This window comes from Carassius gibelio, chromosome B22, assembly GCF_023724105.1.
Source record: "Carassius gibelio isolate Cgi1373 ecotype wild population from Czech Republic chromosome B22, carGib1.2-hapl.c, whole genome shotgun sequence".
Taxonomy (NCBI): Eukaryota; Metazoa; Chordata; class Actinopteri; order Cypriniformes; family Cyprinidae; genus Carassius; species Carassius gibelio.
The window spans coordinates 11,173,082-11,196,886 of NC_068417.1; the positions used below are offsets into that span (position 1 = coordinate 11,173,082).

General features: G+C 36.0%; 3 protein-coding genes across 3 annotated transcripts in view; 2 read left to right on the forward strand and 1 right to left on the reverse strand.

The window, feature by feature from the left end:
• The window catches only part of LOC127988139 (uncharacterized), a 33,064-nt gene extending 23,421 nt beyond the window's left edge, over window positions 1-9,643 (reverse strand). Inside the window, exons 1-2 of the mRNA XM_052590740.1 lie at window positions 9,548-9,643; window positions 7,033-7,105 (exon numbers count right to left, since the gene is read on the reverse strand). Coding sequence (XP_052446700.1) covers window positions 7,033-7,105; window positions 9,548-9,550 — 76 coding nt within the window. The 5' untranslated portion in view covers window positions 9,551-9,643. The remainder of the gene's footprint in view (window positions 1-7,032; window positions 7,106-9,547) is intronic.
• LOC127988164 (SLAM family member 5) overlaps window positions 1-23,805 on the forward strand; it is a 283,545-nt gene that overhangs the window by 200,650 nt on the left and 59,090 nt on the right. The gene's annotated exons all lie outside the window — the stretch shown is intronic.
• Window positions 13,746-22,529, forward strand: LOC127988180 (uncharacterized). Its single transcript, XM_052590801.1, has 5 exons — window positions 13,746-13,946; window positions 14,500-14,826; window positions 16,854-17,075; window positions 17,253-17,320; window positions 21,044-22,529. Exons 1-5 carry the CDS (start codon window positions 13,826-13,828, stop codon window positions 21,083-21,085), a joined length of 780 nt encoding a protein of 259 aa, XP_052446761.1. The 5' UTR covers window positions 13,746-13,825; the 3' UTR covers window positions 21,086-22,529.

The window sequence follows — 23,805 nt, forward strand, 5'->3', positions numbered from 1 at the left end:
GAGCGGTCCCGACGTTCTTCCGAGCATAGGAGAGCAGTCTTAACACACCACACACGGCAGGAATATTTGATCAGATTATTTTACGATAATCGGAGCATCCTAAGATTGTCGGAAGGGGTGAATCGGGGCTAAAATCGGCCTAATTATCCTGCCGTGTGAACCAGCCTTAACACACACACACACACACACACACACACACATAATGCACATAAGGCCTGGTTCACACGGGACGATTTTAAAATTGTCGGCCGATTTTCCAAATATGAGAGACCCCACACACAGCGATAAAAAATCACGGGTCTAACAGTTTTGGTCGTTCCGTGTGTGGTGTGCAGCCACACGGCAATATCAACACATCACACACGAACCGATTTGACTCCCGAGCATTCCCAGGTCAGACGGGAAATCTCGCAAAATCCCTCGAGATCAAACGTGACTTTAGAGTAAACAATCATGGCGGACGAAGAGGATGCAGTGGCCATAGTTTGTTCTTGGTTTTTAACTGAAAAAAACATAAGAAAAACAAGAAAAGGCGATGATCAAAGAGGTGGAGACAACGCGAGCATGGACTATACTTGCTATATCATAATATGGAGATAAGTTGTTGTTTTATCTCATATAAATGTTGTTACGTACTACACAGATTAATAACCGTTGAAATAAACGTTCATATATTCGTTTCCGTGTACTCTGGTGGACTGCAGTTGTGGATGTAGTTATGCCCATCGACTTTATTTGTATTTGTTATATTATATACGCCGGCTGTTTTGATTTTGTTTCCCGGTACTATCACTGCCTCGTCACCTCGCTTTCTGATTGGCTACACGCCACAGTCCACAGGCTGCGTGATTGTTTGTCCTCGGGGGACACCACACACGAGAAGAAATCGGGCAAAATAAATCCAACATGTTGGATATCCCCGATTTGAGATCGGAGCGGTCCCGACATTCTTCCGAGCAGAGGAGATTAATCTTAACACACCACACACGTCAGGAATATTTGATCAGATTATTTTACGATAATCGGAGCATCCTAAGATTGTCGGAAGGGCTGAATCGGGGCTAAAATCGGCCCAATTATCCTGCCGTGTGAACCAGCCTTAAGGCCTGGTTCACACGGGACGATTTTAAAATTGTCGGCAGATTTTCCAAACCTGAGAGACCCCACACACGGCGATAAAAAATCACGGGTCTAACAGTTTTGGTCGCTCCGTGTGTGGTGTGCAGCCACACGGCAATATCAACACATCACACACGAACCGATTTGACTCCCGAGCATTCCCAGGTCAGACGGGAAATCTCGCAAAATCCCTCGAGATCAAACGTGACTTTAGAGTAAACAATCATGGCGGACGAAGAGGATGCAGTGGCCATGGTTTGTGCTTTGTTTTTAACGGGAAAAAAAACATAAGAAAAATAAGAAAAGGCGATGGTCAAAGAGGTGGAGACGACGCGAGCATGGACTATACTTGCTATATCATGATATGGAGATAAGTTGTTGTTTTATCTCATAGAAATGTTGTTACGTACTACACAGATTAATAACCGTTGAAATAAACATTCATATATTAGTTTCCATGTACTCTGGTGGACTGCAGTTGTGGATGTAGTTATGCCCATCGACTTTATTTGTATTTGTTATATTATATACGCCGGCTGTTTTGATTTTGTTTCCCGGTACTATCACTGCCTCGTCACCTCGCTTTCTGATTGGCTACACGCCACAGTCCACAGGCTGCGTGATTGTTTGTCCTCGGGGGACACCACACACGAGAAGAAATCGGGCAAAATAAATCCAACATGTTGGATATCCCCGATTTGAGATCGGAGCGGTCCCGACATTCTTCCGAGCAGAGGAGATTAGTCTTAACACACCACACACGGCAGGAATATTTGATCAGATTATTTTACGATAATCGGAGCATCCTAAGATTGTCGGAAGGGCTGAATCGGGGCTAAAATCGGCCCAATTATCCTGCCGTGTGAACCAGCCTTAACACAGAACATAATGTTCTATAATGCATATTACACGCACTCATGCAGAAAACACACACATTTTGAAACTGATTTATTTATGAAAGTGATTTATTTTTCCATGTATGTTAACACATATGTTTGGGTGTGAGTATGTGAGGTTTACCTTGTACCACAAAATCTCAAAGTATACTTATGTTTATCACAGACCAGAATATGAGATGCTCCCCTCAAAAAACATGATATTAATCAAAATTAATAATAATTATAACAACATCACAATGAGTTTATCATGATATTGCAGCTGGACTCACTATGAGTTCCTGTGTTTTTCATTTCTAAGCTATTTACATCATGTAGTTTTTTACGAGTACATGATCAGCATTAAACAGCCTGTGCAAAGCTTTTTAAATGTAGTCTATAGTATTACAATATGAGCTGAACATTCATTCAGGGCTGCTCTGGGTTTAGTACAAACACAACACTAGTCTAGGGAGGTATAGTCTTGTCTCTTGGAAATGCAGAGAACAGCTTTCCTTAAGGCTGTCCTTGTCCTGTTTGCAAATGGCTAAAAGGGAAGAAAAAAGAATACATAGAATCAGTTCACAGTTTTATGGAAAGCAATGAAATCCTTATAATCAAGTGATGATAAACTTAATCGGTAACACTTTTGAATAACGGTCCATTATTTAATATTAGTTAACTACTTTAGTTAACATGATCTAAGCAAGAACAATCCTTCTACAGCATTCATTAATATTAGTTGATGTTCATTTCAACATTTACTAATGCATTATTTAAATCAAAAGTTGTGCTAACAATGAAAAACTGTATTTTCATTAACTAACATGAACAAAAGATGAATAAATAAAGTAATAAATGTATTGTTCATTGTTTGTTCATGTTAATTAATGAATTAACTAACATTAACTAAAGGACTAGTATTTTAAAGTGTTACCACTTCATCTTTGTAAATAAGTAACGGTAGTGAGTTTAAAGACAGAAGCTTTAGCTCCATCATTAATCTAGATTAAAGGGCTCACTCTATATTGTGCTCATAACACCATTTAGTTTATTATATAAACGGCTATATATGTAAAACGTAATAAGAATTAATTTAAACTTTGAATTCTTATAAAGTCTCAGCTTTCACTGCTAACTACGCTAGCGATATTATTAATCGTCTGACATTGGTGGTTAATTAAGCTGTCAACATAATGTTAAAAATGACCAAAAAACATCGAGGAAGAACAGCTGAGTCTTACCTGTGAAAGATTACACCCCGAGATCTGTTTTTATTATCGTGTGACCGTTTGTAGGTGTCAAATCTGTCGATGAGTCAGGTATGTTTTCTTCTGTCCTGATGTGAGAGTTATGAGAGTTGCCCGCTCCAATATGGCGGCGACGTTGACGTGCGGTCGAGCGGCCAATGAGGCGTCTAGTTATTTACATGTCTATGGTTTGGGAGTGTTTTTGCATTTATATGGTCCAGTTGTGTTTTCATTTAATTGGTTTATTTGTTATTTTGTGTACTGGCGTGATTTGTTTTTCTTTCTGTTTGTTTCAGTGACAATTGTTTTTTTTGTTTTTTTTTTTTATTTAATTTGGTTAACTTTGCCAGGCATTAAGTGTCAGCTGTGTTGCCTGCCTAAATCTTATGTTAATTATTTTTGTTTGTATTTGAGTGTGTGTCTCTGAGATTCTGTGTTACAGGAGCTGCAGGCCTTTTAAGGAGATCAGGGCTGAAGTCTTTCTTTGGGTGGTGATGGTGTTTCCTCACAGAGTGCTGTGATTTGCCGTGTGCACTGGGGCTCAGTGTACTTAGAGTAAAGGCATGTACGGCCAGTCATGTAGCCCAGGCTGCAGCTCCTCATTGTCTTTTCTGGACCATTTGTGTAATTCTGGTCCCATTTTAACAATGAATGCATCTTAAGCTTTTGTCATTAAATTCAAAATAAATAGTTCTATTTTTATACCAGTACCTCTGTCTCCATTGTCTATTTTGCCACAGAGTGGGGGACCTGTGTATAGTATCTTAAATAAATTCCTTGGGTGAGATTCCCAGGGTGGCGTAGTCAGGCATTGTTAACCCTTTGGGTCTTTAATTCATCTAAGTTCACTTAATTCATACCTTCCCTCTGCCATCTGGCCACATAAGGCTGTGTCTGAAGTCAGTTGTAGTAGTTCTTGTGTTTCTCTTTTCTTCAGTGATTCTGTTTGTTAACAGCAGCTGTTCATCACTAATTCTCAATCAGCACTTAGTTAATCACTTAATTACTTAAATGCAAAGTTTTAAAACTTACATGGTTTAAATCAAGGCAATCTATTTACTCAAACGGTTTGAGTAAAGTTTACTTATCGGGTTTTACAGTGCAATTTCTTTTGTCTGTTTTCTTAATTGCAGAATATTTATCATGTGAATCCAGTCCTTCGTGCTGTCTTTGCTGTAAACTGGTTTAAAGGGACATAAGTGAGAGACTTATTTACCCTCATTTGATAAAACTGTTTTGAAAAAAATTTTTTTATACATTTAGACATTTCTAGAATCTCTGTTTCGGGTTTTTTATTAGTGTAAAAACTTTTCCAAATTCCTTTTTCCAAAATAAAAAAGTAAGTAAGTGAAATTTGCACTTATTTGTCACAAAATCTCGAAGTGTTCCTGTAGCTCAGTGGCAGAATATTGCATTAGAAACCCACATAGCAACATTGTTTCGGCCCAGATCCGGCCCACATCTGGTACCTGTGGAAAGATGATCTGGCCCACATGCAGCATGGACTGATGGCACTTGGGTGGACCACTTCTGTTTGCCAGATTTGAGCCACAAGCAGGCCATAGCAATGCCACATGTCAGCCAAGAGTAAAGAAATTAACCAGAACCGGACCTTATCTGAGCTACAAAATCTGTGTATATTAAATATGAAGTAATTTCAGCCTTAATAAGCCTGTTAACAAGCAGAATCACTGAAGGAAAGAAGAGAACAGAAAAAGAGATGAGCAGAAACACAATAATTACAACTGACTTCAGCCACAACCTTAGATGAAATCAATTGAAGATAAAAGAAGACATTAAATATCTGGATATCTCATCAGAGGAGGATTAAACAACTCCACAAACAGCTTTAACAACTTCACTTATTACTAACCAGACTGACTTTATTTATTTTACACATCTACAAAAGTTTAATATGTGTCACCATAACAGTGATTAGTGTTTCCATTAGTTGCACTCTTAACTCTTATTCTATCGTTTGTCTTTTTTAGCTGCTTTGACAGTGTGTTTGTTAAACACATTTACAGCTTCAAAGAAAACTAAAACTAATTTAGGTCAAGTGATGGCGGTTATCTGTTGATGGTTTTATTATCAACATGAAACAGGCTGATTTGTTTTTTTTTAATCTAACAATTGTTTAATTAATATGTTCACATCACAAACCCTGTGTTTCTGCAGCATAATAACCAGGAATATTACAACAATCAGTTAGAAGATTTTAACAAACATGAAAAAGTCAATCTATGATGACACACACATACATCAACAGTAAGAACATGAATCTCAACAATGGTGACAATCAAATGTACCTTGCTGCAATGCATGCTGGGTACTAGCATAGTACAATCCTCCCAGCATGCATTGCAACATGAATAAATTATGCAGCTGAATTGTCCTATTATTTCGTTTAATTCTTAATATTTTCTTATATTTTTTGCTGTTGTTTAGTTGTGACTTAGTAGCTTTTCAGCGAAGTTCTGAATGGATCAGTTTATCTAAATATTTCTGATTGTCACCATTATCGAGATTCATGTGCTGATTGTTTATATCTGTGTGTGGCAGCAAAGTTTAATATTTTTTTTTAGCTCATGTTTGTTAAAAGATTTTAACTGATTGTTATAATGCTGCTGGATCTCATACGGCAGAAACACAGGGTTTGTAATATGAATGTATCATTGGAAAAAACATAATTGTTAGATAAAAAAAAAAAAAAACATCAGTGAACCAGTGTATGTCATGATGATTATAAAACCATCAACAGAAAACAGCCGTCACTTGATATCATGTCACTTTAGCTTTCTTTGAAGCTGCAAATGTGTTTAACAAACACACCGTCAAAGCCGCCAAAAAAAGACAAAATATATAATAAGAGTTAAGAGCCCAACTAATGATAACACTAATCACTGTTATGGTGAAACACATTGGAGTTAAACTTCTGTTTATTCTCAATAAAAAGTTTTGTAGATGTGTAAAATAAATAAAGTAAGTTAGTAATAAGTGAAGCTGGTAAAGCTGTTTGTTGAGTTGTTTAATCCTTCTCTTCTGAGAGCTTGAGTGATTTAATGTCTTCTTTTATCTTCATTTTATTCCATCTAAGGTTGTGGCTGAAGTCAGTTGTAGTTCTTGTGTTTCTGCTCATCTCTTTTTCTGTTCTCTTCTTTCCTTCAGTGATTCTGCTTGTTAACAGGCTTATTAAAGCTGAAATTACTTCATATTTAATATACACAGATTTTGTGGCTCAGATAAGGTCCAGTTCTGGTTAATTTCTTTACTCTGGCTGACATGTGGCATTTCTATGGTCTGCTTGTGGCTCAGCTCTGGCAAACAGAAGTGGTCCACCCAAGTGCCATCAGTCCACGCTGCATGTGGGCCAGATCATCTTTCCACTGGTGCCAGATGTGGGCCGGATCTGGGCCGAAACAATGTTGCTATGTGGGAAGCGTAAGATTGGGGGTTTGATTCCCCGGGAACACTTGATAGGTGAAAATTGTCAGCCTGAATGCACAGTAAGTCGCTTTGGATAAAAGTGTCTGCTAAATGCTTTAATTAAAATTTACTCAATAAAATTTAACATGTCAAGTTAAATGTACTTATTAGTTTTTTTTTTTTATTATTTTTACTTAACTTAGTTAAGTAGATTTACTTAATTTCCAAATGTGTAAATTTACTTGAAAAATGCTTGTGCAAAAACTTGCCAAATAAAAATTAAATAAATTTACGGATTCTTTTTTTCAGTGTATATGGTCCATATCCTGACATAAATGTAAAACACTGGTCTAATGGATCACCTTTATGACGCTGTCGGGGGTCTGGATTCGGGCATCTAGCTTCATCTGTCTTTTTTTGGTTAGGTTCAGATTCCTTTGCAGTTGTTGTATGTTGTAAAAAAAAGAAATAAAATATCCATTCATGTCATGCAACAAGCAAGCATAGGCTATCCGCCAAAATGCAGATTCGTCACGTGCCAACTTCTTACACAAATACAGGGTTTCTGCAGGTATCTTCAAATTAAATTTAATGCCTTTTTAATGCCATTTTTATAATTTTATCATCACAAAAACAGCTCTTCAATAAGCTCAACTTTTTAAATGCTGGAACTTAATGTATTCAAAGTACATAAATGAAGTATGGGGCAAGTCCAAATTTTAAAATGTAGCTGGTTTTGTCCTTGCCACAAGAGAAAGATTTGACGATTTCAGAATCAGGAAACATTGCCTGAAACAACTCAGAAACACCTTCATTGGACGCATAAGAGTGGTGATGGACAGCTGTGTTCAGACACCAGAGCACCTCCGCCTGCAAAGTCGCATTCGAGCCAAACGTTGATCGAATGTCGCTCGATTTTGCTGTGGTAATGTTAGCTGCTCCACAAACGGTGGTGACAGCATCAGTTGTCGTCGTAACGTTATTACTTGTAGATTTGTCGCGTCACCTCCGTATCATGGCAATTTTGCTCCGGCCGAAACCAATTACCAAACTGGTTCCGTGTGTTTATCACACTAACGTACATTTTGCGAAAGCAAATAAAATTATTAATTATGAAGGCTATATTCAAAGAAATTGATATAAAATTCTCTTCAAAACTATAAAAAAAATGTTTATGCCTGTAGGAATCAAATTTAATGCGTTTTAATGCCCTTTAAGGCCTTAATTTTTGCAAAATCCATTTAAGGACTTTTAATGCTTTTTAATGCCCAGCGAAAACCCTGAAATAAGAATAAGAATATGAATAAGTCGGATTTTATCCAAGGCAGAATGTCAAAAAAGGTGACACACGCATCTTTCTTGTGTTATATGCATCTAATGTTCAGCCAGCGGTCCATGGGTGTGACGTCCGAGGCTGAGACTAGGCTGGACAGGATGCTAAAGGAAACAGAGTCACTAATAAGTGACAAAGTGAAATGGCCCTCCAAGGGGGGGTTGCAGCTTTGGAGCTTGGGTCACCATTAGGGCTGTGCGATATAGGGAAAATATCTAATTGCGATTTTTTTTGACCGATATTGCGATTGTGATTTGATTTGCGATTTTTAAATGTGCAAAGTCAAGCTTCAGCTTAATATTGTCAATAATGTGCGGCACAGTAGGAGTATCATTACCCTGTTGAAAAAAAAAAAAAAATCTTAAAGTTTCCATGAAACCATTACAAAATTCCTTTTTGTTTTTGACATTATTCCAAGGAATTGGAATTATTCCAGTAGGAATTACTGTTGTTCTGTCCAATACAATATATATATATATATATATATATATATATATATATATATATATATATATATATATATATAATTTTCTTATTATTATTTACACAGTTGGCTAGAGCAGTGCTGATTGGGGAGAACGGAGGTGCCCTCACTCTATTGGTTAGTAAGACTGTCACTGAAGACTGACAGTCATGCAAATGCTCTAGAACAGAGTAATATCGCGTCCACATCGCAGGCTTTTGCGATTAGCAAATTGCAGGCGATTTCGATTCGATTTCGATTAATCGCACAGCCCTAGTCACCATTGACATTATCATCCTGTAGCATCCTGGCCAATGGACCTGTTTCATGGTGGACGAGACTGATATCCAGTATGGCATATCCACAGCTGAGATTGGTGCAAGCCTAGTGGTCCCTGCTTCACCCTCCAGTCCAGTGGTCTTGGAAACTCGTCCAGCATCATCTGTACTGCTGTGATTTTGAATGCAATTTTGTGTGCTTGCGCCATATAAATGTCTACAGCTTCTCCGAGGCAGCAACATCTGCTCCAGATCCTCCTGAGGCGGTGGCATCTGATCCTGAATCTTCTGCCTGACCTTTTTTCTCTTGATTTGTCTCCCCAGGTTAGTCATGTTGACTCTAACTTTTTACCCTTACCCTTTGTGTTTAACTTGCTACTTTGCCAGTTGTTAATTTTTTTTAATCTTTGTGTTTTTGTTTCCTTGTTTCAGGTTGTCTATTAATTTAGTTACTTCTATTAAACTGGTGCAAAAAAAAATAAATAAATAATAATAATCAAGCCTCTGCCTTCCTCCGCTTGCTTCTGGACATTACAAATAGAAGAACTACAAAAGGCAAAAATGTGTCCATTTTCCTGAAGAGAGAAAAAAAGGAAAATCTATACCTCCCAAGATATTTCTTTTTTTCACCTCAATAACTGAAAGCATTTTAACAAAGTGCATTGGTGTGTAGTACAGTATGTAAACTGCAAACATATTTTTAAAATGTACTTGTAAAATGACTGTAAAGTTGAACTACCAATGAAATTACGTCAAGAAATATGTCAAATCTGTAGTATAAAATAAGAGTAAGCTTTACTCACCATTCACAGTAAGACTGAATCTGTGTGTATCCTCTGATCTGCTGGTGATGATCTCAACTTCATAAAGTCCAGAGTCTGTGGTTCTGGTGTTCATGATGGTCAGAGATCCAGTCTGATCCAGCTTCAGTCTGTCTCTGAATCTCCCATCAGGACCAGTAAATATCTTACTGCTCTTTCCATTAATGTTAGCTATAAGATTCTTGTCAGTTCCGAATTTCCACTCGATCTTATCATCTGTCTGTATTTCAGTGACATTAATCTGTAGAGTGACAGAATCTCCCTCCTTCACTAACACTGACTTCACTGTGTCTGTATCAGCAAACACACCTGAAGAACAAACACAAGCAGACTCTCAATCACATTTATTACAGTTAAGTTTAATAAAGATTTAACTGTGGTACAGTAGATCAACTATAATCATTGTCAGATATTCCCCTTTTTTCAATCTATTTCTATTTCAGCATCCCACTCCCACTCCCCACACCACATTTTTATATTTCAAAGGATCTGTACTTGTACAATGACAGTAAAGTTGAGTCTTCTAATTAAAATGTAAATAAATATACCAAATCTGTAGAATATAATTGAGTGAGCTGTAATACTCTACTCACCGTAGACAGTAAGACTGAATCTGTGTGTATCCTCTGAACTTCTGCGGCTGATGTAAACTTCATAAAGTCCAGAGTCTGTGGTTCTGGTGTTTGTGATGGTCAGAGATCCAGTCTGATCGTCCAGCTTCAGCCTGTCTCTGAATCTCCCATCAGGACCATTAAATATCTTACTGCTCTTTCCATTAATTCTAGCTATAAGAATCTTGTTAGTTCCGAATCTCCACTCAATCTTATCTGTCTGTATTTCAGTGACATTAATCTGTAGAGTGACTGAATCCCTCTCCTTCACTGACACTGACTTCACTGTGTCTGTATCACCAAACACACCTGATGAACAAACATAAACAGTATTTCAGTTTCACTCATTTAAAGTTACATTTTATTGAGCTTTATCGGTGGTACAGTACATCAGCTACAATCCCCTGCCAGATGTTCCCCATTTGGACTTTTATGTTGAAGTGTTAGTGTTGTAGTTTCCTGTTTTAACCTTGTAGTCTGGTTGTAGTTTAGTTGATAAGTTTATTGCTTGTTTCAGTCTACTTCTGGTTAACCTTGTTAATCCTGTGTATATATAGATCTTGTTTTTACTATGTTCCTTGTCTAGTCTTTTTCTTTCATGGATGTTATGTCAGCATACTTGGTTCTTCTCCATGATTTCTCTTATTCCCCTGTTTTGGTTGATCTTGGTTATTGTAATAATTAAAATATTAAGCTACACTTGGATCTTGTTCTTTGTGTCTCTGAATTTATTCGGTGTAACAGCATTCCACTCCCACACCACATTTTTATATTTCAAAAGATCTGTACTTGTACAATGACAGTAAAGTTAAGTCTTTTAATCAAAATATGGCAATAAATATACCAAATCTGTGTAATATAATAGAGTGAGCTGTAATACTCTACTCACCGTAGACAGTAAGACTGAATCTGTGTGTATCCTCTGAACTTCTGCGGCTGATGTAAACTTCATAAAGTCCAGAGTCTGTGGTTCTGGTGTTTGTGATGGTCAGAGATCCAGTCTGATCGTCCAGCTTCAGTCTGTCTCTGAATCTCCCATCAGTACCATTAAATATCTTACTGGTCTTTCCATTAATTCTAGCTATAAGAATCTTGTTAGTTCCGAATCTCCACTCAATCTTATCTGTCTGTATTTCAGTGACATTAATCTGTAGAGTGACAGAATCTCCCTCCTTCACTGACACTGACTTCACTGTGTCTGTATCAGCAAACACACCTGATGAACAAACACAAACAGTATCTCAGTCACATATATACCAGTTAAGTTTAATAAAGATTTAACTGTAATTAGCCATAGTTTTGAAATGATTACAAACTTTGGAAAGTTTGGAAAGAAAAATCTATGTGGAAAATATAAAAATGGGTGCAAAAGACAGATACTTGAATTCACAATTCTTCATATGTTTTACATTTTAATTTTTGGTGTTGTGTTATGAGTTAGTAAATAGCACAGTGGAAATCATTCTTTCAAGTTAGAGCGCCAAACGATTAACATGCAGCAGCTGTAAAAGACAATAAATGTGAAAGACAATAAACATAACTTACCAACCAGATGCCAACAGCACAAACAGCAAAAAGCAAATGTGTGAAACATTGTCTTCAGCAGTTCAGGGGTCTGAAATAGTTTCAGTCAAGTTTGAAAACCTACGAGCGCCCGCAGTAAAGATGTCTATAGCAAAAACAATAGACGATGTTAATGATTTGCTGACTTCGCCTGACTGAATTAGACCACACCCCATGCCTTCAACCACAAGTTCTCTGTACAAACCCCGCCCCCAAAACAAACTGTCAGTCAATACAAACACACAAAACTATTGACCGTTATGAGAGCCTTTTCTGATTAAAAACTACTGAAATTCCTTTTTATACTGTTTACAGCTTGTTACTGGGGTCATTTGCACTGTTGGGAACGTTACTTTAAAAAAGTAACTAGTTATAGTTACTCACTACTTGTTCCAAAGAGTTAGTAACTGAATTACTCTATAATAAAAGTAACTCGTTACCAGGGAAAGTAACAATTTGCGTTAATTAAAAAAAATAAATAATAAAAAAAATAAAGTTGCTATATGTCAAAGAATTTGTATTTTTTTTTTTTTTTTTTTTGCAGTTTTCACAAGTCAGTTGAAATGAGTAGAACAGACAGGTGTTCGTACATAACTTTCGATATTTATTGCACGTTAACAGACAGCATGAGTTTTATCCTGCACTTCAAGTATTATCTTTGTAAGAAAAGTGTTTTTGGCCACTAGCTTTGTAGATGTGTGTCACACATTACATGCACACATTACATGCACGTTCTTGCCTTTGACCACAATGAATTTGAAGTAGTGGTTATATCTCCACCTTGAAAATGCCAACTTTTCATCGGATTGCTCCTGACTCGCCATCTCTGCTGCTGCTGCGAATCTGTGTAGCTGTCGTGTGTGTGTGTGTGTGTGTGTGTGTTTGGCGCCGATGGCGCTGCCGCGTGTGCCGGCATGTGTGTAAAAACACTGGCTCTGATTGGCTACCATGAAACACATGACTCTGCCTTAGCCAATCATAATCGCTTATCTTGTTATTAACTCACCTGCTCACTCGCTGTGTAAGCCAGGGGTGCGTTCGGATTGCATAATTTATTAAATCAATGCATAATGCATAGTAATGCACCGCATTTAACGTTCAGTAATGTTAACGGCATTGTAACGACGGGAAAAGTAATTAGTTAGATTACCCCGTTACTGTGAAAATAAACGCCGTTATTCCAAACACTGGTCATTTGTCAAGTATGTACTGTACATTATATTTGTTAATCCAAACAACAACAACAACATAAAAAAACTTCACACAACACAAAACTTATTTTGCATTCACACTAATGAAAACACAGCTCTTAGAAATAAAATTTTCATTAAAATGAAAAAGACGCTGCATTTAGGTTGTAATCACTAATTGCTGGCATTATGTCTTTCTATTGCCACAATAAATCAACCAATCAGTGTTTGAGCTGTAGCTCCACCTACTTTGAGCTGTTTCTGACCTACATACTTGAGAAAGCACAGCTGATATTTTTGATGCTGTGAAAAATTAATATTGAAAATCTTTCAAATATTCAGAATCTATGTATTAAAAAAATAATATGACACTAGCTATATATTTAAGAGATACATTTAAAATCTTGAACTGAATTCCTACTAAAGATGGTATGATCTCTGTTAAAAAAAAAAAAAAAAAAAAACTGATAATATAAAAACCAGCAACAGTGACAGGGACAGATATTTGGGACTGATAGAAATGTGGATAGGATCAAAAGAAACATCCAAAGTCATGTGGACTTTTTCAACATAAATGACTGAATAAGAGAACACAAATCCACATCAACTGTGCATTTGGGACTAAGATCTGATGTTAATGTATCACTTCAAAAGTACAATTATATCCCAATTGGTTGCTTCCTCATTTAGGAGGGCAACAGAGTAATTTTATATTCAGGGAGAAATGAAATCTCTCAATAATAGAACTGGATTCAGTACAGCTTGATTAAAACAATGGCACAGTTCAAAGAAAAGAAAAAAAGTTACTGTTGCAAAACTAGACTACCCTTCAACCCTCTACACGCATGCTCACTCAGCTGAGACACAGAGACAGAAGTAGATGGTGATTTTCCTGCATGACTTTACTACAGAGCACAACGCTCTCAGATTCTCTTTTTAAACTCCAGAGCTGCTGGAAGAAAATGATTAAAGAAAATACACTTGTTCTTTTCTGTCTGTGCCTTTCTCATCTGGTTGGTAAGTTATACATGTTTTTTAGTTTGTTTGTTACAGTAGAAGTTAGTACAGGTCAATATATCACTGTTTAAACCAGTCAGAAGATTTGATCTTGCTTTTATTCCCAGATATAACTATAAGATATAGTCTGGGTTCAGGTTTAATAAACATTATTCATTATTTATCAATTATAATTATTCAGATTTGTTTCACTGTCCAGTCAAGATATGATACCAAACAGAAACACTGTATGTTTAGTCAGTTATTCCCAGTTGAAGATGTTTATATTTTTCTATTAAGATACTATTTGTGTAGAAATCGAATGTTCAGTTTCACCATCAATAAATTAAAAATAGATTTACACAGATCTATTAACTAGCTCATAACACAATACCAAAAGTTAAAATGTAAAACATGAAGCATTGTGAATTCAAGTATCTGTCTATTTCACCCAGTCTTATATTTTCCACAATTCTGTTTCTGTCTTTCTAACTTTCCAAAGTTTGTAATCATTTCAAAATTAAGGCTAACTGTAATATATGTGACTGAGAGTCTGTTTATGTTTGTTCATCAGGTGTGTTTGCTGATACAGACACAGTGAAGTCAGTGTCAGTGAAGGAGGGAGATTCTGTCACTCTACAGATGAATGTCACTGAAATACAGACAGATAAGATTGAGTGGAAATTCGGAACTAACAAGATTCTTATAGCTAGAATTAATGGAAAGAGCAGTAAGATATTTAATGGTACTGATGGGAGATTCAGAGACAGGCTGAAGCTGGACGATCAGACTGGATCTCTGACCATCACAAACACCAGAACCACAGACTCTGGACTTTATGAAGTTTACATCAGCCGCAGAAGTTCAGAGGATACACACAGATTCAGTCTTACTGTCTACGGTGAGTAGAGTATTACAGCTCACTCTATTATATCCCTTGTGCACTGTTCGATTTCTGTGTACACCCTTTATGGAGCGGGTCAAATTGACCCTAATTGAATTCAATACAATTCCTCAAAAATCACACTATGAAAAACAACAAAGATTCAGGTACAAACTGTAAACTTTTATTATCAACATTTGTCAAATATTCCCCCAAAAATATATCTGAAGATATGATTTAATGAAAATGTTTTTTAACCATTTTAATCATTTTCTTTTGACAAAATTAGAAAATAAACAGTATGCTGACTTAATTTGCATGTACATTTTTTTTTACTTTTTTTTTTCTTAGAACATCATAACTGAACAATTAAATGTAGCTGTATAATGAAAATATTTACTTTTCTTAAGTTGGCTGTTTTGTAAACTCATTTCATAAAGTCTAGAAGTTACTTGACATGATGAGCACACATCAAGTGTGTGCTTTTGGCTTATGAATTTCTTGCACTTCACACACATGGTGCTGGTTTTGCTGTCGCGCTTGGATGGGCACACCTCACATCTCTTCCGTTTTTTTCCTATCCTCTGTGTTCCATCCTTCATTTTCTGTGGGTCTGACTCCAGATGCATGTTTCTGCCCTCCATGTTCAGAATCTCTCTGGGTAGCTCAGGTTTGTCATTTGTAATTTGCCATTAATTTTGAACATCATGATTTAGATTTTTGAAGTGTGTTTGGTTAGGGTTAGAGCACTTTTAGATAGACGTACACTTTATAACTGGAGTTGATGCCCTGACATACATGAAATAAATGTTTTTATTTTGTGTCTGTACAGTTTCTTTTGAATGGCTGTCTATGAGGGTCAAATTGACCCGTGAACATCACAGACGAAATAGTAATTTTGCTTGTATATGTCAAAAAACACCAGCATGTTGAAACTTTGCATGCATGTTCATGATGATAAATGAGAAAAAGTCATAAAATATCAAGAAAAGAAAAAAGGTTTAATATTATTCCAGGTAGCTTGAAAAAATAAATAATAGGTCATTTTTACCATCTGTGGCTGACAAAATATTTTTCCGAATTGAAATAAGTGTGGAAATCCTCATTTTTTAGCTTCATAAAGTAGTAAAAAAAAAATAATAACAAAATATAACCAAGAAATGTTATTATTTTGGGTCAGTACAGTTTCCTTAGAGCGTTAAAATATGCGGGTCAAATTGACCCGCGAACATCACAAACGTAATAGTAATTTTGTTTGTATATGTCAAAAAACACCAGCATGTTGAAACTGTGCATGCATGTCCATGATGATAAATGAGAAAAAGTCACAAAATATCAAAAAATAAAACATAGGTTAACCATTAATTCCAACAACTAGAAATTGACCCGCAACATAACACAAGGGATATTCTACAGAGTTGGTATATTTATTAAAATAATTATTTTTAACACACACTCTTTTACACATATCTTTATGACAGTAATTCCATGTCAAATGCCTGATAATGAGATAGCCTCGTACTTCTAGAAAATGAATGTGACTTTTTTAATACTGTTTTCATTTTTTATATCATGAAGCTCACTCTTAATGAATATGTCTTGCAAGCATGGGCAGGTACATATATGATGAACCATCTCCACATAAAATAGTTTTGTATGAATCTCTGCTGACATTAATTCAAACCAAAATGCATTTGATCAATCAGTTCACCTGGGGGAAGTCTCTGGTTTGGATGGATAATTAAAAGTTTATCACATGACAAATCAAGCTGTGCTTGATAATTTGACATATAGAGATCATTGTACTATGTTATTTATATATATATATATATATATATATATATATATATATATATATATATATCAAGAGACAGGGTGAAATGTGTATAATGAAATGATTAATTAAATAATGAGTTTATCATCACAATAAGCTCATCCTGAATGACATCACAATACACATTTAGAGCTGTGTTTTCATAACGTTTGTTACAGATTTACTATTTTCTCCTATTCATTTACTCACAATAATGACTGTCTCTCTTAAGCTGCTACAACAACAGCTCCTCCATCAACTCCTCCATCAGCTCCTCCTTCACATCCTACTTCACATCCTACTTCAGGTTCTCATTCAGGTCCTCCTTCAGGTTCTTCAGGTTCTCCAGTCTTTCTGTTAGTGCTGATCTCTGCTGCTGCTGGATCTCTGTTGATTCTTGTTGCTGTCGGGATCATCTGGATCTGCAGGAAACAAAGAACAACTGATCAACATGGCAAGTATTATGCTAAAACATACATAAAGAATATATTAAATATTATAATATATAGTAAATATTTGTATACATAGGTTTACAATTTAAAATATGCCTTAAATAATGTATCTTGTATGATGAAAATATATTTAGTGATTAATTGCTGATTTAATGCATCTTTTGTTATTATTGAATTAGCTGAGACCCCTGAAGAGGTAATCACTTACGCTGATCCAACATTTCACAAAAGAAACGCACAGAAATCGGTAAGATTGTGTCATCTGTGTCATTTTCAGAAGAGTCATGTTTTGTGTGTTTAGTGTTTTTCAGTATAAATTAAAATGGGTATGCTTACCAATAAAACTACTAGTTTTGAATGTTTGGGGTTACTAAAAAACAGGAAGCCCGGTGTCTACACAATAGATATGTTTAGGTAGATGCCCTATTAGCATCTGTTTGCACAGGCTGTTTATCCGCCAAATTGGAATGGTCAAACGCGATCCCTGAACACTCAAGTGCTAGTTGTCTGTATGTCTGCAACACTAGTTATATGCATGTATGAACATCTGTATCTGAAACAGATTATGATTTTGCTAAACTAACAAGATACAACAAGATTAAGCTGTTAGCTAACATCTTGAAACTCATTGATTGTTATTGTGTGTGATGACACATTGATTGTTCTGAGATGGCGTCAACCTGTTTGGAGTGCTCAAATTCGGCATCTACCTATACATATCTATGGTCTACACTGACTAGAGGTGTCCAGACTCTGTACTGGAAGGCCAGTGTCCTGCAGAGTTTGCCTTCAACGTCCCTTAACACACCTGCCTGTAAGTTTCTAGCATGCTTACTAAGACCTTAATTAGCTGGTTCAGGTGTGTTGTAGCTAAAATCAACAGGACACCGACCCTCCAGGACTGAGTTTGAGACCCCTGCTCTACATCATGCGTGACCATTGTCAATGCAATGCAACAGCTTGAGTCTGTCTACACTGGACAAAACAAAGCAACGGTTCAAAATCCAATAGAGTAGTTAAAACGCTTAGAGTATGTCATACTATAAATAGAGGAGGGCATTAGTTTTCGATATTTGTCATGTAATGCTTTCTCCAGTCTAGAGAGAAGCTCTAGTTATTTTGGGTTCTATTCATAGGCGTAACTTAACATTTGAGCTTTGGGAGCCAAACTGAGCAGTTGCACTTTTAAACACATTTTAGCATGTTTGTCAACACAGTTAGACTTTTATTAAGTGTGTTAATCAAACACTGGTTTAAAACTGTTGCCATTTGTTAGGTTTAATTCAAGTTAAAGTATTACAGGTGCACGAACACTGTATATTTATTTTAGTCGTTCAGTTTAGTAAAAATATGTTTATTATTATTATTATTATTATTAATAATATTATTATCCCACAACATCCCTTCTTCCAATGAATTCTGGCTCAAAGTGGTAACAATCACATTGATACAATAGAAAATTCAGTACACAACATAAAATAAAAGAACAATCACAAGTCCTTTGCAAAACAGTTTTAAAAATACTTCACTGAGGTGAGCTTAGCAGCAGATTTCTACCCGATAGACAAGATGGCATTATGTCATTAAAATTGTGGAATCAGGAAAACAGCCAGGGTTTAGAGTGCCATTTGGGAAAGGACCTACAGTATGAATGGGAGAATGTGCAACACGAAATATGCCCTGCCTTCTAAATAAACATCCAATGGCCAATTGGAATGGTATCACGTCACGGTTTATGACAGATGTTATTGCTGATTTGAAATATATTTTATTTAAATATGAGATTCCAGGATTTCCCCATTCAAGTATATAGAAATTGGTTTTACATGCCTGAAATAACTGCCTGGAGATATTGTAAATGTGACCACTCAGTGGACAGACTTTTATGAAACAATGGTTTCAAATTATTTAGCTGTGAGACAACATTACCATACAAAGCAGGTAACATTACAAATAATGATTAATGCAAACAACATATTTATTGTCACAACATATTACAATTATTAATCATCATTGTTAGAACTTATAGTGTTATTGCTGATGATGTGATTTTTAGGTTGAAAGGAAGGTAGGACATCAAAGCATTGCATTTGGACGGAATGAAATTATTCAACAAACATCTTATGTTCCTGAGACTTTCATAGATGTACACAGAATATAACTTTATTTAATATTTGCACCATTTAAATTATTTGTTGCTGTGAAGAGATTTTCAACCAGTATAAAAAAATAAATAAAAAATGTTTATGAAAACACTGCCCACTTGAGCTTTAACCAGTAGTATAGAGCACACCAGGACAGGGTCTAAGATCTAAGATTTGAAGTCATTCTTTGTTTTTGTCATTGTGCACATCCCCTACAAGAAATCCTGAGTTATCCATGAGTTTGAGTTTGGGAAAAGTTAAGGAGAACCGACTTCATAGGTCCAAAAAAAAAAAGAAAGAAAAAGGAAGTTAATTCTGAGAAAAAGATTGTGCATGACTTGTTTAACAGAGTCATGAAAATAAAATTGAGTGTGAACAAATGCTCAGTTCGCAATCTTTACCCGATCTGCTGAGATGATCACAACTTTCACAAAGACCACTGAAAACAAATTTCTGTCACAAGCATTCGAAGGTGGCAGCTCTTGTGTGTCTATTCTCCTTACTGAACTCAGGATCTAGCCAGTGCAATCACACAAAAAAAAAAAAAAAAAAATTGTATATATATATATATATATATATATATATATATAGTACAGACCAAAAGCTTGGACATACCTTCTCATTCAAAGAGTTTTCTTTATTTTCATGACTATGAAAATTGTAGAGTCACACTGAAGGCATCAAAACTATGAATTAACACATGTGGAATTATATATGGAATTATATACATAACAAAAAAGTGTGAAACAACTGAAAATATGTCATATTGTAGGTTCTTCAAAGTAGCCAGCTTTTGCTCTGATTACTGCTTTGCACACTCTTGGCGTTCTCTTGATGAGCTTCAAGAGGTAGTCACCTGAAATGGTCTTCAACAGTATTGAAGGAGTTCCCCGAGAGATGCTTAGCACTTGTTGGCCCTCTTGCCTTCTGTGTGCGGTCCAGCTCACCCCTAAACCATCTCGATTGGGTTCAGGTCCGGTGACTGTGGAGGCCAGGTCATCTGGGGCAGCACCCCATCACTCTCCTTCTTGGTCAAATAGCCCTTGATGCCTTCAGTGTGACTCGACAACTTTCATAGTCATAAAAATAAACTCTTTGAATGAGAAGGTGTGTCCAAACTTTTGGTCTGTACTGTGTATATATATATATGCTAGCTGGGAAGAAAGGGAATATTATTGCATTATGTGTAATAGAACAGTAAGCAACAACATAATAGCAAATGTACCTGGTGCACTAGCAATATAGAGATGAGAGACATATAGCTGCATACCTTCATTTTTGCACAATTTCCTCTTCGGTCTCTTTTCTAAACTGTGCATTACCCATCCATCCCTCAACACTGTCAACTAAGAGTCAACACTAAATCAGTTCACTTTGGTAATGTGTAGGCTAGTTTTATATTATTTTGCACAAAGCAGAAAAAATTGCATGTGAAACTATATATTCATGAATTAATAAGTTGTGATTTATAGGCAAGTGTTTCGTAGCATAATTCATAGTTTACTAATTGCATAACTAGTACTCATCATCACTGGTCCCTGTCCTGGATGATGCAGCATCTGCACCTTCTAGTAGCCAGTCAAGCTCCAGTAAAGTCAACTGACCCACATGATGGCACAATATCATCGATATGCCATGCAAATGAACGATAGAATATGTAGTGTGCATAAGTAATCCATAACCATAAACAAGGACATTAAGCCTACTATTAAAAAAAGTTCATCTTTCTCTGCTTTTCTGCATTTCATCTCTAGCTTGTTTATTATTAATCAGTTGTTTTACTTAACCTTACTTACTATAAATATTGTATCTCTGTCTTTTCACAGGAGGATGATGTGGTGTACGCTAGCGTCGTCCATAGACGTTAATTAAATTCTCATTAACTGAATGTTTCCTCATCACTGATGTTTTCATCACAGTCAGTACACATGCACACTTTGCAATTATTGCAACAAAACTGTATACATATTGAGAATGGTGTTCATGTTTGCATGCTCTGTGTATTTTTTTTTTTACAAAAGAGTGCACATGTGAAATATAACTAAAGTGACTGGAGCATGAAACTAGCTTAACATTTTAGAACAAAGATGACTTTTAAAAATTGAGTTATCTGGGTTTTTTTTTTTCAAACTCACTCTCTCTCTCTCTCTCTCTCTCTATATATATATAATATATAAATGCAAAACAAGTATTTGCTTACTATTTGTATGCATGTAAACTCTGAATTGCAATATTACCTTTTGTGTGTGTGTGTGTAATTTAGATTGAGTAATTTTTACAATGGTTTGCTTATTGTGATCTCGTTAATGTAATGCCTTTCAGTTAAACTAAAGGTCAAAAAGTTCAGCATACTCAAATACAGAGAAAGCTGATTTAGTTACATAAAAAAAGATTAGTTACATAAAAACATAGGTTAGTCTCAGTTGAATCCAAAAAGCAAGTGGCCCCAGATATTGTATTCTTGTGTTCCTAATTAACACCCTGTTTTGTGAACAGATTCTGCACATTTAGTTTAAATTTGTGAGTCTAGTGTCCTCTGAGCTATTAGAAAAAATTACAAATCCCATTCTCAATAATCCTAAAACTCATCCACAAGTAATAGACATTTATGATACATGAACTAAGCACAGATCAGAATGAATTCAGATCAGATGTCTTTATTTAAAAAGATGATAGTCAATATTCTGTTGGTGTTAAATTCAAATGAAAACCTTAGCAATCTGCAGAATGAAAAATGGAACTTTCATTTTTTAGAGCTGGAAAGAAATGTGGGTAGACATCATGTGCATGAGAAGGGGCTTATTATTGGACGTTTGTGGTTAATGTGCATCTGTGTGTGCATGTCTTGAGGCATGAATAGTGTGAGTGTGTGTTCCTGTTAATCGGTTGGTTGTTGTACTTCCACATTTTCACTTCCTCCTTATGCAAAACTGTTTTATTGCACAATAAAGTACAGAATCCCTGAATGCTAATGTTTGACAAAATTATTCATGTGTGATTGTGAAATGTTACAATATATAATATACAATGTTTATGTGACATACAAGACTGATATTTACTGGTATATGTATCTCTCTATGTATTCATGACTTTACATACTAATGCAGTAATCCTGCGGATAACAAGTGTTAGTTAAGCAGAAGTTATTTGCAGCTCTAGCAACGCTTAGAAGTTGTTTCTGAGAAGTTTCCACTATTATTGAAAATCACACCCAAGTCTGCATATGTATTTCGATAAGAACATGTCATGTTTGTCTGTCAACCTGTAGAAAAAAAAAGTGAACTGTTAAAAAAATAAATACTACTGCTATTATTAATGCTGCACGCTGTAATATTTACGAAGTATACTGCAACTTTTAAGGAGTTTCTAAATAAAAGTAACATTTGTCATTAGCACGGTTTATATACAGTTTTGTTCAAAATAATAGCAGTACAATGTGACTAACCAGAATAATCAAGGTTTTTCGTATATTTTTTTATTGTTACGTGGCAAACAAGTTACCAGTAGGTTCAGTAGATTCTCAGAAAACAAATGAGACCCAGCATTCATGATATGCACGCCCTTAAGGCTGTGCAATTGGGCAATTAGTTGAATTAGTTGAAAGGGGTGTGTTCAAAAAAATAGCAGTGTGGCATTCAATCACTGAGGTCACCAATTTTGTGAAGAAACAGGTGTGAATCAGGTGGCCCCTATTTAAGGATGAAGCCAACACTTGTTGAACATGCATTTGAAAGCTGAGGAAAATGGGTCGTTCAAGACATTGTTCAGAAGAACAGCGTACTTTGATTAAAAAGTTGATTAGAGAGGGGAAAACCTATAAAGAGGTGCAAAAAATGATAGGCTGTTCAGCTAAAATGATCTCCAATGCCTTAAAATGGAGAGCAAAACCAGAGAGACGTGGAAGAAAACGGAAGACAACCATCAAAATGGATAGAAGAATAACCAGAATGGCAAAGGCTCAGCCAATGATCACCTCCAGGATGATCAAAGACAGTCTGGAGTTACCTGTAAGTACTGTGACAGTTAGAAGACGTCTGTGTGAAGCTAATCTATTTTCAAGAATCCCCCGCAAAGTCCCTCTGTTAAAAAAAAAGGCATGTGCAGAAGAGGTTACAATTTGCCAAAGAACACATCAACTGGCCTAAAGAGAAATGGAGGAACATTTTGTGGACTGATGAGAGTAAAATTGTTCTTTTTGGGTCCAAGGGCCACAGGCAGTTTGTGAGACGACCCCCAAACTCTGAATTCAAGCCACAGTACACAGTGAAGACAGTGAAGCATGGAGGTGCAAGCATCATGATATGGGCATGTTTCTCCTACTATGGTGTTGGGCCTATTTATCGCATACCAGGGATCATGGATCAGTTTGCATATGTTAAAATACTTGAAGAGGTCATGTTGCCCTATGCTGAAGAGGACATGCCCTTGAAATGGTTGTTTCAACAAGACAATGACCCAAAACACACTAGTAAACGGGCAAAGTCTTGGTTCCAAACCAACAAAATTAATGTTATGGAGTGGCCAGCCCAATCTCCAGACCTTAATCCAATTGAGAACTTGTGGGGTGATATCAAAAATGCTGTTTCTG

Bases quoted from the DNA above. Each gene is read 5' to 3' on its own strand.
- LOC127988180 (XM_052590801.1), top strand. From the start codon at position 13,826: ATGACTTTACTACAGAGCACAACGCTCTCAGATTCTCTTTTTAAACTC. The intron at 14,827-16,853 runs GTGAGTAGAGTA...GTCTCTCTTAAG, and splicing joins ATTCAGTCTTACTGTCTACG to CTGCTACAACAACAGCTCCT. The intron at 17,321-21,043 runs GTAAGATTGTGT...GTCTTTTCACAG, and splicing joins AAAGAAACGCACAGAAATCG to GAGGATGATGTGGTGTACGC.